This window comes from Mchenga conophoros, linkage group LG7 (assembly GCF_057382185.1).
Source record: "Mchenga conophoros isolate Kocher_MC1m ecotype Shallow Benthic linkage group LG7, M_conophoros_male_GT1.1, whole genome shotgun sequence".
In the NCBI taxonomy this organism is placed as follows: Eukaryota; Metazoa; Chordata; class Actinopteri; order Cichliformes; family Cichlidae; genus Mchenga; species Mchenga conophoros.
This window is the reverse complement of record NC_140532.1, coordinates 24,504,162-24,521,849: the sequence shown is the minus strand read 5'-3', so window position 1 is coordinate 24,521,849 and position 17,688 is coordinate 24,504,162. Positions and strand designations below refer to the sequence as shown.

At 43.5% G+C, this 17,688-nt stretch overlaps 1 protein-coding gene across 1 annotated transcript; it reads left to right on the top strand.

The window, feature by feature from the left end:
* The first annotated feature begins 1,134 nt into the window (after positions 1-1,134).
* Positions 1,135-5,914, top strand: dusp6 (dual specificity phosphatase 6). The gene is made up of 3 exons (XM_085283025.1): positions 1,135-2,146; positions 2,482-2,916; positions 4,215-5,914. Exons 1-3 carry the CDS (start codon positions 1,744-1,746, stop codon positions 4,526-4,528), a joined length of 1,152 nt encoding a protein of 383 aa, XP_085139151.1. The 5' UTR covers positions 1,135-1,743; the 3' UTR covers positions 4,529-5,914.
* Positions 5,915-17,688: the final 11,774 nt, after the last annotated feature.

The following is a 17,688-nucleotide window of genomic DNA, read 5'->3' as shown; positions in this document are numbered from 1 at the left end:
GCGAGACAGAAAAAAGAGACGGTGACATTGAACCAGCATCACCCACACAAACAAACCTCTTCATTCCAGTGAAGGCTGCACAGACAGAAATAGCTCCAGTGCCGTTGTGTGCTCACAATATCGCAGAGAAACATTTTTTTTTCATCTGAGGTGATTTCAGCGGCCTTCCATCAAGTGGGCAGAAAAAAAACGTGAATTGCAGAAGGCCACTTTTTTGTTGTCACATAGCAACTGGCTGCTGCTTTATTCTACCGAGAATATATATTTGTAGCAGAAATTTATGGAGCTTGAGTTTTTCGAGTTTGACATTTATTTTTTATGGAAAAAGAAATAATAATTTCCTTCCATGAGAGCGCACCACTGTATTTAATCCTAAATTCATGCCCACAGAAACCAGTGGAAACAATCTAAGTGATCACACAGGGTGGGGTAGTTAGCATTGAAAGACAAGACTTTTTTTTTTTTTAGAAAAACAAACAAAGGATACAGGTCATATCTCTCAACAGGGCGCTGATCCTCTGTCAGATGTGCCAGACCTCACTGGATGCAGATCAGCTGTGTTTCCGGAGTGAGGAAGAAAATGAAATTGCACCAAAGGCGTTCTGCCTGTAAAGCCCACATTGAGCATGGTTTTACTGTCGCGCTATTACAGTGTAATATGTTTTTTGAAAAAAAAAATATGGTTCTTATTATACTTATTATATTATGATGGTTAATGGTAAGACTTTCAATATAGTGCATGCATTAGAGCGGTTCAAACAGCTCTAAGTGAATTAAAACTTCCAGCATGTTGAAAAACGCACACCGCATTGTTGCAGACTTGCGTTGTAGCCTAATTATCGCGACGCTCTTTATTTGAAACTCGTGTGTGTGTGTAACTGTGAGCTGAGGCCGCTCCCGCCCTCTCCGTCTTCCTTCCTTCCCCCTGCAGTTCTTGTGTTTGTTTGCACACACTTGATCCGGAGCGGAAATTCCTCTCCGTTTTTGTGAATGACAAACTCATTAACGATTCATCAACACAGGCCGCTCTATCCGGCCCCCGTTTCTAAGGCGACCGCTGCTGCCGCGCTTCTGATTGGTCGCCCCACAAAACGTATCCAATGGAACGCCTCCTGTTTGTAGCCATTCAGCAGCCTGGCGCCGCAGAGAGCGCAGAGAGTCAGAACCTGCAGAGAAACGATCTACAGCACAGACAGGCTGCAACAGCAGGCAGAGACGGGTGCATACCCCGCATGCTTCACAGCAACAAATCCGCCTTTCTGCTCTGGATCTCCATAAAAATATTAGATACACAGCCTGTATACGCACAGAGAGAAAGAGAGGTGGAAGAGCAGCCGTGGAGTTATATAAGAAGAGAGGAAGCTTCAGCCTCGTCGCAGGGCCGGTATGACTCATTGATAAATAACTCAGGCTCTCTCCAACCAGATGCATGAATGAGGAACAGTGTGGGCAACCTACTCTCGGGAGATCTCTGAAGGGAACAGGAATTCCTACGTCCCGCAACACACTGGATCCAAAAGAACGTTTGGAGTGAGTCTTGACAAGCGTGACGGTTTTTATTTTGACTCGTTATTTAGTTTTTTAAGCCGTTGTTCTCAGAGTTGTGTTGCCGAGGGCCCTCTCAGCAGCAGATCAGACTGAAAACGAAATTCCAGACAGATATTTGTGCCTGCTGCTGAAGCCGAGAAGCTCCCCGCTTTTCCTCGACACCTTTTTCCCCCCCTTTTTAACTCCTGCTTATAAATGCTTGACAAGCTCAAGCCCGTCGTCCAGCTTGACTCGGTTATGGCGATCAGCAAGACGGTGGGCTGGCTCCGAGAGCAGCTGGAGACGCGCAGGGACGGCCTGCTTGTGATGGACTGTAGGGCTCAGGAGCTCTACGAGTCGTCTCACGTCGAGACTGCCATCAACGTGGCCATACCCAGCCTCATGCTTCGCCGGCTTAAGAAAGGCAATCTGCCCGTGCGCTCTCTGCTCTCCAACGGAGAGGATCGAGACAGGTTTGTGCGGAGGTGCAAGACGGACGCCATCCTGCTGTACGACGAGTACAGCCGAGAGTGGAACGAGAACGTGGACGGGGGCTCCGTGTTGGGTTTACTGCTGAGGAAAATGAAGGACGAGGGCTATAAGGCATATTATCTGGAGGGTGAGTGGAATTCATTCACATTTTCGGGCACGGCGGCTGCCGCTGTTCATTCACAGGCTAGATTTTCGCGCAGACGTAGATTTCTGGCGTTTTGATTAAAGAAATATATAGTCATCACTCTAAGGTTAGGTTACACTTGACTCCTCGGACGTCAGTAATTACTGAAGAGGGTCTTAATTTACTTCGAAGAGACGCGTAACCAGATTTTATGTGTATTAAGCTTCTTTTTTTCTTTCTCAGAAAATAATAATTTGCCGTCTGCAGTGTGCAACTTATGCCTGCTGTGTGGCAGGCAGAAACGGTGTGTTCATTGCATCTGTTTTATATATTTCCAGGTGGCTTCAGTAAATTCCAGGCCGAGTGTCCGGCTCTGTGCGAAACCAACCTGGATGGCTCGTCCCACAGCAGTTCCCCTACTGCCCAGGTGCTGGGCCTCGGTGGGCTGCGCATCAGCTCTGACTCCTCGGACATCGAGTCTGATATCGACCGGGATCCGAGCAGCGCCACAGACTCGGACGGCAGCCCGTTATCCAACCCGCATCCCTCCTTCCCTGTAGAGATCTTGCCGCACCTTTACCTGGGCTGTGCCAAGGACTCCACTAACCTTGATGTGCTGGAGGAGTACGGGATCAAGTATATCCTCAACGTGACTCCCAATCTCCCCAACCTCTTTGAGAACGCAGGAGAGTTTAAGTACAAGCAGATCCCAATCTCGGATCACTGGAGCCAGAATCTCTCTCAGTTCTTTCCCGAAGCCATCAGCTTTATTGGTAAGTAATCCCGCAGAACTGGAAACGCTCTGCAGATTAAATCTTGTTGGTTAGGTTGTGTACATGCTTATTCATTTTTTAGTACTGCTTATAATTATTTAAACTCCAAAATTAGCTTTTGAGTTTGTGAGACCATAAATAGTAATACTGCGTCAGTCTGCAAAATATAGAACATAGAGAAAAAAACCCCATCAAGTCCTCACAATTTTGAAGAAGGATTCAACTCAAAAGTTGGGTGTTTGATTAGTATTGTTCTTGTTCCCTACTTTATGACACGCATGCAGGCAGAGTAAAGGGGCAAAAACAGATAGCTGGGGGCATAAACGTATTAAATGTGATATATATTATCACTGGCAGGAAGTTCTTAGGTTGTTATTGTGCAATTGAGATTAGATGAAGTGTCCCTGGCTGTGGTCTTATCAGTCAATCAGACAGGGACACACAGAGCAGGCAGATTAAGGCATTGTGTAGAGGCAGAGGAACACAAGTCTGCCTCCAATGGTGCACAGGCAAAATGCACTTGGTTTGACTTCAGTGGAAGACATTCTGGCCCTATCTCTTGTCCCAGGGCTTGTGAAATTGCAGCACAAAGGGCGATGTTGAAACTGGAGAAAGGGGAGAGTGAGCGAGGGGAGGGCGGTAATTCAAGCGCAACAGGAAGGAAGTGGCATTGAAAGTAATCTAGGACATGGCATTGCCCCCCCCTCCCCTCCTCCTCCCGCCACATTACAAAAGGAGCCATTTACGGCCTGATGACATCCTGTTCGCCTTGACAGGGTGCCCTCATGACTCCTACATTTACACGCCCAAATGGCACCATTGTCAGAGTAACCCTAGCAAGCGGAAGAATGGTTTAATAGACCGTAATAGTCAATTTCCCAGCCGGCTACTCTAGGCCAAAAGAAACCAAAGAATGTGAGCTCTGTTTATGTGCAATACTGTCATAGCCCCTGTTTAATTACTGACATGGCTGGGAGATAGGATAATAAGTTCCTGGACCTGCTTCAATTTCCAACAAAGCATGACTTTAAAATCACAAAGATTTGATTATTGATTAGTTGCCTAAAAGAAGCATAAACAATGAGAGCTTCTCTGCTTTGTGCTTTTCAGATGTCAGGAATGTTTTTTCTTCTGATCAGTATCCATGCAGACTAAATCTTTGGTCTTTGGACTGTGAGAGTAACAAAACAACAAACTGGGATATCTACTCTTTCCTAGTTATCTGGAATGATGAAAAGCTCTAAAGATGTTGTTTATTTATGATACAAAATTTCCACCCCTTTCTTTTCTTCCACCAGATGAAGCTCGGGGACAGAAATGCGGCGTCCTGGTCCATTGCCTTGCAGGCATTAGCCGCTCTGTCACAGTGACGGTGGCCTATTTGATGCAGAAGCTCAACCTGTCCATGAACGATGCTTACGACATTGTCAAGATGAAAAAATCCAACATCTCACCCAATTTCAACTTCATGGGTCAGCTTTTGGACTTTGAGCGCACACTGGGTCTGAAGAGTCCATGTGATAACCGCATGGCACCACCAAGCCAGCAGCTCTACTTCACCACCCCGACCAACCACAACGTCTTCCAGCTGGACCCCCTGGAGTCCACGTGAGGTCTGCTGTCACCACTCCTCTTCTCATTGGGGGTTTTGTGGGCCTCCTATTGGAAAAGCTGCAAAATGTTTTCTCTTTTTTCCGTCGTCTGCTGTGCGACATTATTGATACAGCTGGTCTGAGGCGACAGCTGCTGAGTGTGGTTACTGAAGGGCCATAGCTGTCTGACCGAAGCGCAGCTGCTGTTGACTAAATGAGGAGAGACAGTACAAGAGACAGGAAGCGAATCATTTAAAGTGTGCAGATACTTACTACAATCAGATTTTGCTGTAAGACTCTGGTCTTTTTTTTCGTATTTTTTCAGTGTGTCTAAGGAAGCCTAAAGTGATTGATTGGACAGCTGTATGTTATGCTTCAAAGTTCAAAGGCTGGTGTGCCAAAGAGACCTGATTGTTCAAAGTGGACAGATAAATGAAATCCTTTTGTATATTTGTTTTGGGGTCTATTACTAGTTCCTCCATGACATCAGGGTGCATTGTCTCCTTCATCTTCTGTGAAGACTTGCCTGCATGGGGCTCAACTACCCTGGCTTTAGAAGGCACACAATATAATGGACTTTATTTTACATTTGTGGAGTCTTTTCAAACATTTATACGGTGTGTATATATCTTAATATAAAAGACAATACGGTAAAAGCCTTGCTCTAGTAGTATATACCCTTTGGCACAAGTGGGTACTGAAGATTTGCTTTGTTTCATATTCTACTTTTATGTAAGCATACAAACTGCGTATTGATCAATATGTTTGAGTTGATTATGCCAAAAATCAAGTAGGCTTTCCAAGAATTGTGTACATGTGTAATATATTCAATAAGCGCTTTGTGGCTGGCCTTTTCTTTTTGCACCTGTCCTCCCACAAATCAAAGTCACCTTGGCCATTTGCCTTACTTTTGAGCTTGGAAGATTTCTTTCCCCTTTTTTTTGCACATTAACCTTCAGAGAAATGTACTTTTTTTGGTTACAGTATCCCAGATAGATTTGTTTTGTTTTCTTACAAAAAACCCCAACCAAACCTAGAACGATTATCACTGAAGTTTATAAATTGGGCTCCATGCTTAAGAACTCAAGCAGTTCAAATGGCCAAAGGTGGAATTTACTGGATGTCTCTGAAGGTTAATTTAAGAAATCATGATCTGTGGGTTAAATATTTCCGATGTGTGGAAAAAGCAGGGAGCTGTGTTTGCTTTGCTTCTTCAGGGAAAATTCTGTGAAATGCAGTTTTCACTTGACAAGACGAGACAAAATTAAATCCAGAACTTCGGAGAGTTGCCCCCACACCCCCCGTAGAGGAAACCACTATGTTGCCCTCTACTCACTCCTTCCAAACTCCTCTCTTACGAATGTAAAGGAAATATAAGTTATTAATAAATTGCTATTTTGTCTACACGTTCCGCTTCTTCTGCTTGTTTTTCCATTGACACATTCGTTGGTGTTTTGTCTCCACTTACAGTAACACATTTATGTAAGTGTCTCCTCACCTGCAGTACAGTTGAGTGTTAACCAGCTGGCCAAGTCACGACAAAAAAGAGTCGCAATGAATCACGAGGCTGTTCACAGAGTTCTTGTTTTCCATTAACTACAGCACTTGGAACATTTCCCACTTTACTTTCCAGTACAGAGTTAGCATGTCCTGTTACATGATGCTTGTGTAAGATAGCACTGTGCACACTCTGTTCTGCTGTGACAATAAGAAACTACAATAAGCTACCCAGCAGGTGCAAAGTGATTCCAGTCCTGCTGTAACTAGCCCAGCTGGTTTTACCAGGTGCTAGTCTACCATGAGGTCTTTGGGTTCAAAACAAACATTCCCTTGGTTAACTTGTGAAGGCAGCTCCTCAGCACTCAACCATCAAGGGAAGCATAAAGTACAGAGATAAAGTATGATTTGATAGGAAGAGCAGTGGCGTTTACTCCCTGAGAACTGGAGACTCAGGAGATAATCTCGACGGTGTAGCTTAGGTGTCGTGTTCTCAAGCGAGCAGCAACTTGTTTCACAGTTTGAAGAGACTATTCCCACATCAACACCAGCTGCTGTGTGTGTGTGGACTATGTGGAAATGAGCAAGCCAAGCAGTACCACAAGGTTTGATCGTGACAGAGCTAGGATTGTTAACAATAAAGGATATGGAAACAGTGACTTGTATGCAGCATTTTTGTCAACTAAGTTCTTGATGTGCATGTATGACACAGTGTAAAAGCCCACACACGAAAGATTCCACTGTGTAAGTAGACACAATCCTTACCTAACTCTTACTGCTAAGAGTTGGTCAAAATAAAGATGTAAGCAATGCAAAACGTATTAGCAACCAGCTACAATTTTACATAACTACAATAAAACACAGCATGCAATATATAATCCATATCAAAAGTAAACAATGAAAAACATGAATTGTAAGTATTTTCTTTTACTATAGAATAAGCAAATAAGCATACATAAAACATAGATCTTAACAGAAGACAGCATACAATAGAGAAAGAGAATTATCTTAAAAAAGCAATTAACAGATTTTATTATCAATAATATGTATTGTGTAAAGATGAACAAAATAAATTGTAAGGCATCTCTCTTTTTTATGTTTTATTTCCTTTTTTTAAATTGGAAATTCAACCCAGCGCGTAGCTGTACAAAGTGTGTGAATCACTGGCTATGTAATAAAGAGTGAGACCTCCACATTCATGTCCTGACGCAAGTGATTTATAAAAAGACTCATATTTCAAGAGGTGCCAGCTCTCTCTGCTTTTCCCACTTTCCATTTCAGGGAATCTTTTTCTTTTGTTGGGTAGCCACTTATAATCATAACAATAATGATGAGATACCACTGATCGAACTATGGCAGCAAAGCCTGCACACTAATGAGAAACACTGGTTCAAAGTCAATATATTATGTTTTTCCTTTTTAGTTCTAAATTTGTCGTGTTGCCCATAAAAAGTGGGTGTCCACGTGTAGCTGTACTGCATTTTGTTGCCTTGTACTTGTGACATGTGTAATAACAATAAAGTTGAATTCTATTCTATTCTAAGATAGGACTCTATATTCTATATGCATATAGAGATTTCTTTTTTCACAGAGAGTCATAGTGACTTCACGATAAATAGGCAAATCTCCCTGAGGTGTCATGCTTATTATTAGCAGGGTCACCATTCATCCATTTAGTTTCCTATGACTCTGCTGGTGCATTGAATGCAAAAGTCACCCATTTGTCACATGATGAAAGCAGAGGTACTTCAGACTATCCATACACATATGCTTAGTCTTATCCTACCATCTAAATTGTAGTAGGAAGGTCATGGGAACGTTGAGTGAACATGCATACTCCACATTAAAAGGGAGAATAAGATTGCGTTTCATAGTTGTCTGTACCAAAATCACTGGACTACAAGAAGGCCTATGACTCAGTGCCCCACACTGGAATTCCTAGAATTGTACAAGATCTACAGGCCCCTAAGAACCTTTATCATGAACTTAATGGGTATTTGGTAAACAACACTAGAGGCCAACTATAAGCTCATAGCACAAGTCGCCATCAAGTGTGGGATCTACCAAGAAGATGCGCTGCCCCCACTGCTGTTTTACACAGGCCTGAACCCCCTCAGTGAGATCATTAACAAGACTGGCTACTGATACTGACAATGGAATGACGTAATCATCAGCCACCTCCTCTACATGGATGACATCAAGCTGTATGGCAAGAGTGAACGAGACACTGATCAACACCCCAAGGATATACAGCAACAATATCTGAATGTCACTGGGACTGGAGAAGTGTAGTAGGGTGGTAACGAAGCGAGGGAAGGTAGTCAGAACTGAGGGGACCACACTACCGAAATGCAACATTGCAGACATTGAGGACAGGTACAAGTACCTGGGAATCCCACAGGTCAATGGGAACCACAAGAGGCTGCTTAAAGCTGCAGCCACCAAGGAAAGTCCTGAGGAGCAGTTGAACGGGAAGGACAAGATCTGGGCTATCAAAACCTATGCCCTGCTGGTGATCTGGTACCCTGCTGGGATAATAAGCTGGCAGAAGGAGGAGATAGAAGCCACTGACATAAAAACAAGAAAGCTCTTAACCATGCATGGAGGGTTGGTACCACAGTCCAGGATGAAACAACGAACATCCATGAGTAAATCAGGAAGATGTTCACAACCGACCGCATGTTTACTGAATACTTCAGGCAGCAGAAGCCCAAGAAATAGAGGAGGAACCATAATGGAAGGACAGGCCCCTGCATTGTATGTACCACCAGCAGATAAACGAAGTGGATGACATCCAGAAATCCTACCAGTGGCTGGACAAAGCTGGAATGAAAGACAGCACAGAGGCCCTAATCATGGCAGCACAGGGACAACTTTTGAGCACAAGATCCAGAGAGGCTGGCAAGACCCCAGGTGCAGGCTGTTTAAAGATGCGCCTTAGATAATCCAGCACATAACAGCAGGGTGCAAGATACTAGCAGGCAGGGCATACATGGAACGCCATAAGCAAGTGGAAGGCCAGAAACATCTGTGCGGAGTATGGCTTGGAAGTCCCGAGGTCAAAATGATAGACACCCCAGGATGGTTGAGAATAACCAAGCTAAGATTATATGGGACTTCCAGATACAGACGGACAAACTGGTGATGGTTAATCAACCCAACATTAATGAAAACATTCTTGACAAATGCTTTCTCTTTCGTCTGTCTTGCGCCGGTCCAAGAATTTCACCTCTAGCGGCAGAATACGAATGCCCCCGGGCGTCCCTCTTAATCACGGCCCCAGTTCAGACAGAAAACCCACAAAATAGAACCGGAGTACTATTCCATTATTCGTAGTTGCGGTATTCAGGCGACCGGGCCTGCTTTGAAAACTCTAATTTTTTCAAAGTAAACACTTCGGAACCGCGGGACACTTCGCTAAGAGCATCAAGGGGGCGCCGAGGCAGGGACTGGGACAGACGGTAGCTCGCCTCGCCAGGAGTGGACAAGCAGAGGAAGACGGCCGTAGTGATAGACATAGTTCTCCAAAAGTTGATTCTGTTCATCTGGACGTAGCGTTTTCAGTGGGAGAAACGTTTCTTCCACTGAAAGACGATAGACATAGTTATACCGAATGACACCAACATTACTCTACCATGCTTACTATTCTTATATTTATTGTTAGTCTTTTGCACTGAATGGATCTGGAGCCTTGTCATTTCGTCTCTCTATATACTGTACTGTATATAGCAGAGATGACAATAAAGTTTACTTTGACTTTGAACATGCCTAGAGCAGAGATCCCATGACTTGAAACCATACAGCAATGCAGTTAGGACTACTGTTCTGAATACTGCGCATTTTGTCTCCATACTCAAACCTAGTTTTGGATACCTCGACATCAAGATACCTTGCAATTGATCTTTGTTTCAGGCATGTTTGCTGTTGATCCCTTTGTAGATTGAAACATCACTTCAGTCTTTTGGTGCTTATTGTAAGTCCAAAAGTGCTTAGTGGTCACAGACAGGGGATCTGTCAGTCTTTGAAGGTCATCCACCGCATGGGTGACAACAGCACAATCATCACAATAAAGAACATCACAAATAAGTGATTTCATCACGTTTGTCTTTGCTTTTAGTCACTCAGTATTAAATATCCTCCATGTGTCCTGTATATGATCTGGATGCCTCGATCTGTCTTTGAAGAATCACACTAAAAAGGAATCTGAAGAGTGTTGGAGCAAGAACACATCCTTTCTCTTGAAAACCCTTAGTGAGAATGTAGATGTGAGAATGTAGATATTAATATCTTTCGATCTTCAGGTAAACAGCTGTCTTCTCAGCACATACAAAGGAATTCAGTAAACATCTGTACCAGTGGCTGACCACCTGCTTTAAAAATTTATGATGGAATTGCTTCTGTCACCTCATCTTTCATGGGTGATTTGTCAGGTTTCGGGGTGTGGGCTGCACTTCCCTGTTGTGGCCTATATACCTCAGGCTGGAGTAGAAGAGCTTGACATTATTTGAGGAGGATGCTTTCTTGCCTTGGGGCATTTTTTTTGTATTCACCTGGAGATTTACCTTGGATCTGAGGAGAAGATAGTCTGTTGAGGATTCAGACCTCTCTTGCTCTAGTGATATGAAAGTCAAAGAATCATGTTGTCTGCAGGTGAAGTCTAATTTTTGCCAGTGCTTTGACTTTGGGTGCGTCCCGGTGGTTTTGTAAGTGTCTCTCACTTGAAGGAATGTATTTGCAATTGAGAGATTGTGTCGGGAGCATAATGAAAGCAGAAGTTCGCCATTTGAGTTCTCATTACGGATACCATGCTGAGCAATATGATGTACAATATGATTGTATGATTTAAATACAACACCTGCCTTCCTTTCAGCTTTGTGACCTGACCAGTATTAGTATATCCTGATCCAACCTCTTTTAATGAACCCTTGTCTAAAAATCTTGTCCTGCTTTGGAGCTCTCTGTTATCAAGGCACTTCTTCTTTGTGGGGCATTGGCCTCTTTGCAATCTAGGAGAGTTTGCATAATCCAAGAAGCAACAAAAAAAAAAGAGGTTATAAATATACAAGTAAACTTCCTGAATTCAACTATAGTGGTATTATCAGCAAACATGTATTTGAAGTATTAAAACTTACTGTCACGGTTCTGGGTCCGTTGGACCCAGTATTTTGAGTTCATTATGTTTTGGTACTTTTGCATCATGGATTTTCCTTTATGTTTCTCTGGTACTTGGTGTTTCAGTTATCTTGGTGTTTTTCTATATTATGATTTATGATCTGATACTGTTGTGATTATGATTATCATTTAGTAGCCTTTGGTCAGTGTCAAATCTGTCTCTGTCTAGTCTGTGTCTTAGTAAAGTGTGTTTTGTTTCCTGTTTTACTTTGAAGGTTCTTGTTCCTGTCTGATGTTAGTATGTGCAGCTTTGTTCCCCCTGTCTCGTTAGCCCTGATCTCTCCCAGCTGTGTCTCCCTCCTGTTGCCGATTTCCCCGTTACTACCCTGTGTATATAAGCCCTGTGTTTTCCCATGCTCAGTGTCGCGTCGTACCATCAGTTTATGCCTGTGTGTTCTTGGTCTCAGTGTTCCGTCCTCACTTCATGTTTGTTTTCCTGCCAGCAGTAAAGCTGAGGTTTTTTTGAGTTACATTCCATTTTCCGAGTCCTGCATTTGGATCCTCATCTCTGCCTGCCCGCACACAGAGCCCTGACACTTACAGTGGCCACAGGGTCTGACATTATTATGCATTAGTCCATTTCTTTATTTTATGATATCAAATAGTTCCTATTTGATGATTATATCTTTTCTATATAAATTCATAGCAGTGTAACTCGAATAATTGGATAGTAATAATGGGAAAAAGACTAGATTCTTTTTATATTTTATCAAGTCACGATTAAATCATAAAACTAAAAAGGGTTAGGATTTCTGAGCAGCACCAGACTGATATTTAGCTTTTTTTTTTTTTTTTTTTTTACCTTATTTACACTCTTTCTAGTGAGTATTGTAACAATCTTGCAAAAGCTCATTTTAATTTATTTCCTCTGATAACCTTACCTCAAGGTTCCCATAAGTATCCAACCCATGATTCAATTATCCAGACAATTAACTATTTAGGGTGTGACTCAATTATCAGTCTACATATCATTAGAGACATAGGAGCACACAAAAAGGCTTTAGGAGTGATGCCCTCAAAGGAGTATGTTTTTTCAAGAAAACTGTGGCAGACTGGGAAGAGAAACCTGTGAAACTGTGGGTGAAGGTGTAAGTTCCTTCAATTGTCTGGATAACATCCATCAAACTGGATAACATCCATCAAACACAACCTATCCTGGGAAGCTTTTATTCTTAGAATTGGCTGCTGGCAGGACTATGATTGACAGATAGGCTCAATGGTATCTGTGGCATGCAGAGCTACAGAGGGGCCCTGATGGCTGCTCTTCCTGCGGCTTGGCCATTGGTGGCTTTAAAGCTAAGGATTAAAGGGTACAGGAAACTACTAGGGTTAATTTTAGACTGGCATGTAGATAGGTTTGGCTGACCCCCATCAGCACCTTCATCACCACTGCATGACCACTGTGACAGGGGAGACCATACAGGGATTTTTAAAAACACATATGGCGGGGTAGTGGTGAGGGCTGTCAGGCTGGTCAACATGCAGACATTTAGTTGGATTACTGATAGGCCAGGAGTTAAATGTACAGGGCAGTGGAAGTAGGCAGAAGTCCATACTAGAATTAGTTGCATTGGTGTGGATGTGTTGATGAAGGTACTAGTTCAGGAAGTCTAAATTTTAGGCTCATCACACGACTGTTTAAAAATCCAGCCTCCACTCTCATATAAATAATTTAATGTGGTCACTAGGTGCAGCCTCGCCATCCTCAGGCCAGTTTTGGTACAAAGTAGCTCCAACAGCAGCCACATCAGAGAGACTTGAACTCCCCCAGATAAGAAAATACATGAAAAGCAAAATCTGTCATAAGACAACTCTGAGCTGCTAAACCTCTGATAGGTTCACATAGATTTGCCTTTTTAAGTTGAAGCAACATACAATAATCCATAAAGCATAGCAAAGGCATGTGTTTACACTTAAAAAAAGAGAGACAAACATAAGAGGCATGCAAAGAAAATGATTAAGCTCCAGCATCACGTGCTGTATAGCTGATAACAATTTGTTATCAATGTCAATTCAACACTGACCTCTCTTGTCACCAGGAGGGGCTGTGGCAGAAATGTTTCTTTCCACCTGCACACATATTTTTTACACTGCAGTGTAGAATAAAATTGAAGTTAGATCCAGATACCTTCATTGAAATAATCACACCTTAACTGTTGTTTTGGCTGGAGAATAAGAATATTCAGCATTTGCAACAGAAATCTGTCACAACTTCAGGTAACTTGCTGACAATGCCATCGTCCTTTTGATGTCCTTTAATTTGCCAGTAAGGGGAATTTTTATGCTTAAACAAAGCATGGACCAAAAATTACTTAAAATTAACTTTTTAAAGTTTTAAATCTGGAACTTCACAATTACCCAATTGTACTAGCACTGATAGCACCTCCAGCTTACTCAAAGTCTGTGTGTAGCTCAGCCTCAAACCCCATGTTTTGGTTGTTTTTGCTAAACACGTGTTTAAGTGAAACATCTTAAAGTGTTGAAAATGCCACATTCAATTTATGATTCAACATGGACATAACATCCGGCTGTGTGCTGAGTATAGAACGCCACTGTCCCAGTTCCCACTGGCTTTTTGGCTGTGAAAATAAAGGCAAGAGGTTGTTGGGCTAAACTTGGCGCGCCTGTTAATCCTCTGCTAACGGTTCCTGTCCCCCTTACCCTCAAGCGACAGCGTGTTGACAGCAGCCTCCACCACTCTTCATATCTCCCTTCCATCATTCCACCCCCCACTCCCCCAACAGCCTCCCACCCACCTGTCTCATGTCACATTGCTTCCCTCTCATCCACTCCAGCAATTTCCTGTTGCCCTCACAGATCATGTTGCAAGCTCCAAAACGGCAAAACCACACACACACACACGCACGCACGCACGCACGCACGCACGCACGCATGCACGCACGCACGCACACGCACGCACACACACACGCGTAGACCGGAGGCTCATACTCAATACGCATAGACATAAAAGGGCACAAACACGCTCACATGCAAACACACAGTCTCTTGTATGCTAGTCATGCTATCATTTCCAATGCCCCGCCAATCCTCACAGTCTCTTTGCTTACAACATCACACTTCCCAGCGCTCTCATTTTCTGTATGCTCACCCTTCCCCTCTTTCTGATGAGATTATTAATCCAGCTCAGGGAACAGGTTGTGACCAAAACCTTGTTGGAAGCAACAGATGGACCAGCTCCCAAAAAAAACCCCAAACCCCTAAATACTTCCTGTCTCACAGATTTGCTCATGCACACTCTCTCACACATAGGCCTATCAACACTTCTCTGGTGAAGAGTTATGATGTTGTGAGTGTGTCATAAGAGTGAGTGTTTTTGTGTTTGAAAGTTTATGAAGAGTTTGGACTAGAGTGTGTGTGCTGCTCAATATATATATATATATATATATATATATATATATATATATATATATATATATATATATATATAACCAACAACCAGCACGCCCCTGCGGGCAGTTTATCCTCCTCTATCTGCCGGTGGTACATACCGTGCAGGGGCCTGTCCTTCCATGATGGTTCCTCGTCTCCCTCGTCTTTCTTGGGTTTCTGCTGCCTGAGGTATTCACTGAGCACTCGGTCAGTTGGGGCCATCTTCCCAATGTATTCTTGGATGTTCTTTGTCTCATCCTGGACTGTGGTGCTGACACTCACCAGTCCCCGGCCCCCTTCCTTCCGCTTAGCGTACAGCCTCAGGGTGCTGGACTTGGGGTGAAACCCTCCATGCATGGTAAGGAGCTTTCTTGTCTTTATGTCAGTGGCTTCTATCTCCTCCTTTGGCCAGCCTATTACATAAGCAGGGTACCTGATCACGGGCAGGGCGTACGTGTTGATGGCCCGGATCTTGTTCTTACCATTCAGCTGACTCCTCAGGACTTGCCTGACCCTCTGCAGGTACTTGGTGGTTGCAGCCTTTCTAGCGGCCTCTTCATGGTTCCCATTTGCCTGCGGGATCCCCAGGTACTTGTAACTGTCCTCTATGTCTGCAATGTTGCCTTCTGGTAGTTCAATCCCCTCAGTTCTGACTACCTTCCCTCTCTTTGATACCATCCGACTACACTTCTCCAGTCCGAACGACATTCCAATGTCATTGCTGTATAGCCTGGTAGTGTGGATCAGTGAATCGATGTCTCGTTCACTCTTGGCATACAGCTTGATGTCATCCATGTACAGGAGGTGGCTGACAACTGCTCCGTTCCGTAGTCAGTATCCATAGCCAGTAGGGCTGCTCAATTAATCGAATTTTAATCACGATTACGATCTGGGCTTTCAACGATCATTAAAAATGACTGAGCCGATTATTAGCCCCTCCCTCGTTTATCCGCGACACCTTAAAGGCCGGTCCGTGAAAATATTGTCGGGCATAAACCGGTCCGTGGTGCAAAAAAGGTTGGAGACCACTGATTAAGAGGACCCGAGGGAAGCTCGGAAAGCTAAGCAGAAGTTATTTGGAGAGGAGAGTGACTGCCATTGGTTGAAAAGAGAGGTAAAAAAAAAAAAAACTTCAGTGGTGTTGCACACTATTTTATATTATTTTTTAAAGTCATTGTTAAATAAATATCGTCAAATAATCGTGATCTCAATTTCAGTGAAAATAATCGTGATTATCATTTTTGCCATAATCGAGCAGCCCTAGTAGCCAGTCTTGTTAATGATCTCACTGAGGGGGTTCAGGCCTATGCAGAACAGCAGTGGGGACAGAGCATCTCCTTGGTAGATCCCGCACTTGATGGTGACTTGTGCTATGGGCTTGGAGTTGGCCTCTAGTGTTGTACGCCACATCCCCATTGAGTTCCTGATGAAGGCTCTTAGGGTCCCATTGATCTTGTACAATTCTAGGCATTCCAGTATCCAGCTGTGGGGCATTGAGTCATAATCAATCCAGGCAGTGCACAGGTTTGTCAGTCTGGTCTTGCAGTCTCGGCTGATTGTTCTGTCTACCAGTAGCTGGTGTTTTGCGCCTCTGGTATTCTTGCCAATTCCTTTCTGTGTCCCGCTCATGTATTGACCCATGTGCCTGTTCATCTTAGCCGATATGATGCCTGACAGGAGCTTCCATGTAGTACTGAGGCAGGTTATTGGTCGGTAGTTGGAGGGGACCGGTCCCTTCTTGGGGTCCTTGGGGATCAGGACCGTCCGACCTTCGGTTAGCCATTCCGGGTGTCTCTCGTTAACTAGCAGCTGGTTCATTTGTGCTGCCAGACGCTCGTGGAGTGCAGTCAGCTTCTTCAGCCAGTAGGCGTGAACCATGTCGGGCCCTGGTGCTGTCCAACTCTTCATACTGGAGACCCTTTCTTGGATATCTGCCACTGTGATGGTTACTGGACCCTGTTCAGGGAGGTCGCTGTGGTCTGCCCTCAGATCCTCTAGCCACTGAGCATTATGGGTTGCATCCTTCTCCCATATGCTCTTCCAGTATTGCGCCGTCTCCAGCCTTGGTGGTGCTGTTCTCTTATTGTTCCCTTGCCACTGAGAGTACACCTTTGCTGGTTCTGTGGAGAACAGCTGGTTTATTCTCCTGCCTTCTATCTCTCTGGTGTACCTCCTCAAGCGGCTGGCCAAGGCTGTGAGTCTTTGCTTGGCAGTTTCCAAGGCCTCAGGTTTTATGTCCAGTACTTCAGGATTTTCTTCACTGTTCATTCATGAGGTCTAAAAAAAAATCATTTCCCCCCCCCCCCAAATTGGAAATATCACATGTAAAGCTACAGTTACAGTAGGGAAAAATGTGAATGGAGACTGTGGTACAAACAAAATTACGGTGACTGCCAGACAACGAACTTGCAATCTCGCTGCCTTTGAAATGTTTGCTGCAATGACAGAGAGCAGGTTGTTCACCAGCTGCTGTTAGTTGCCATCTTCAAAGTAACTTTTGTGCACCAAAGCTGTGATAAGACACCAAGATTGCTCAGTCTGCTATTATCTGTAATTGAATGAGATCAAGCTGACAATTTTATATATATATATATATATATATATACAGGTTTTTTTTATTGATTTATTTTTAATAAAATAGTGATTAACTGTGATGAAACATTGGAAATCCTTTCCTGTCTACATACATGGAAATTCACATTAACTACTCACAGAACATTCAGAGTTGACCCCGAAACTTAAATATCTCCACAAACAGTAATGTAGCTGCTGTATGGACATAGATTTAACTGAAAAACATCATAGGTGCTTAACAGCGATGCTTTTAAATAGCAATTAATTGACAATTAGTTGACAAGGAATTGAGCGAAGTCATTTGTTGCAAATGGTGTCTGCATTTGAAAGTGTTTGTCTGAATTTATTAATTTGTATTATGAATAATTTGCCAACCTTAAGGACTTTGGTCCCGTTGAGTTGGACTGTCACTGTTTGGAGACCGGTTGCGTCTGACCTGCCTTGCACTTGAAAGTAGTTGCCCAGAGGTTGAGGGTGTTGTATAGTCAAGGTTGCGATTCTTGCTGTTACTCCATTGCGACTGAGCCATAAGCAACACCATCAATAA

Coding starts and splice junctions, on each gene's coding strand:
- dusp6 (XM_085283025.1), top strand. CDS start 1,744: ATGCTTGACAAGCTCAAGCCCGTCGTCCAGCTTGACTCGGTTATGGCG. Junction 2,147..2,481: donor TAAGGCATATTATCTGGAGG/GTGAGTGGAATT, acceptor ATATATTTCCAG/GTGGCTTCAGTAAATTCCAG. Junction 2,917..4,214: donor CGAAGCCATCAGCTTTATTG/GTAAGTAATCCC, acceptor TTCTTCCACCAG/ATGAAGCTCGGGGACAGAAA.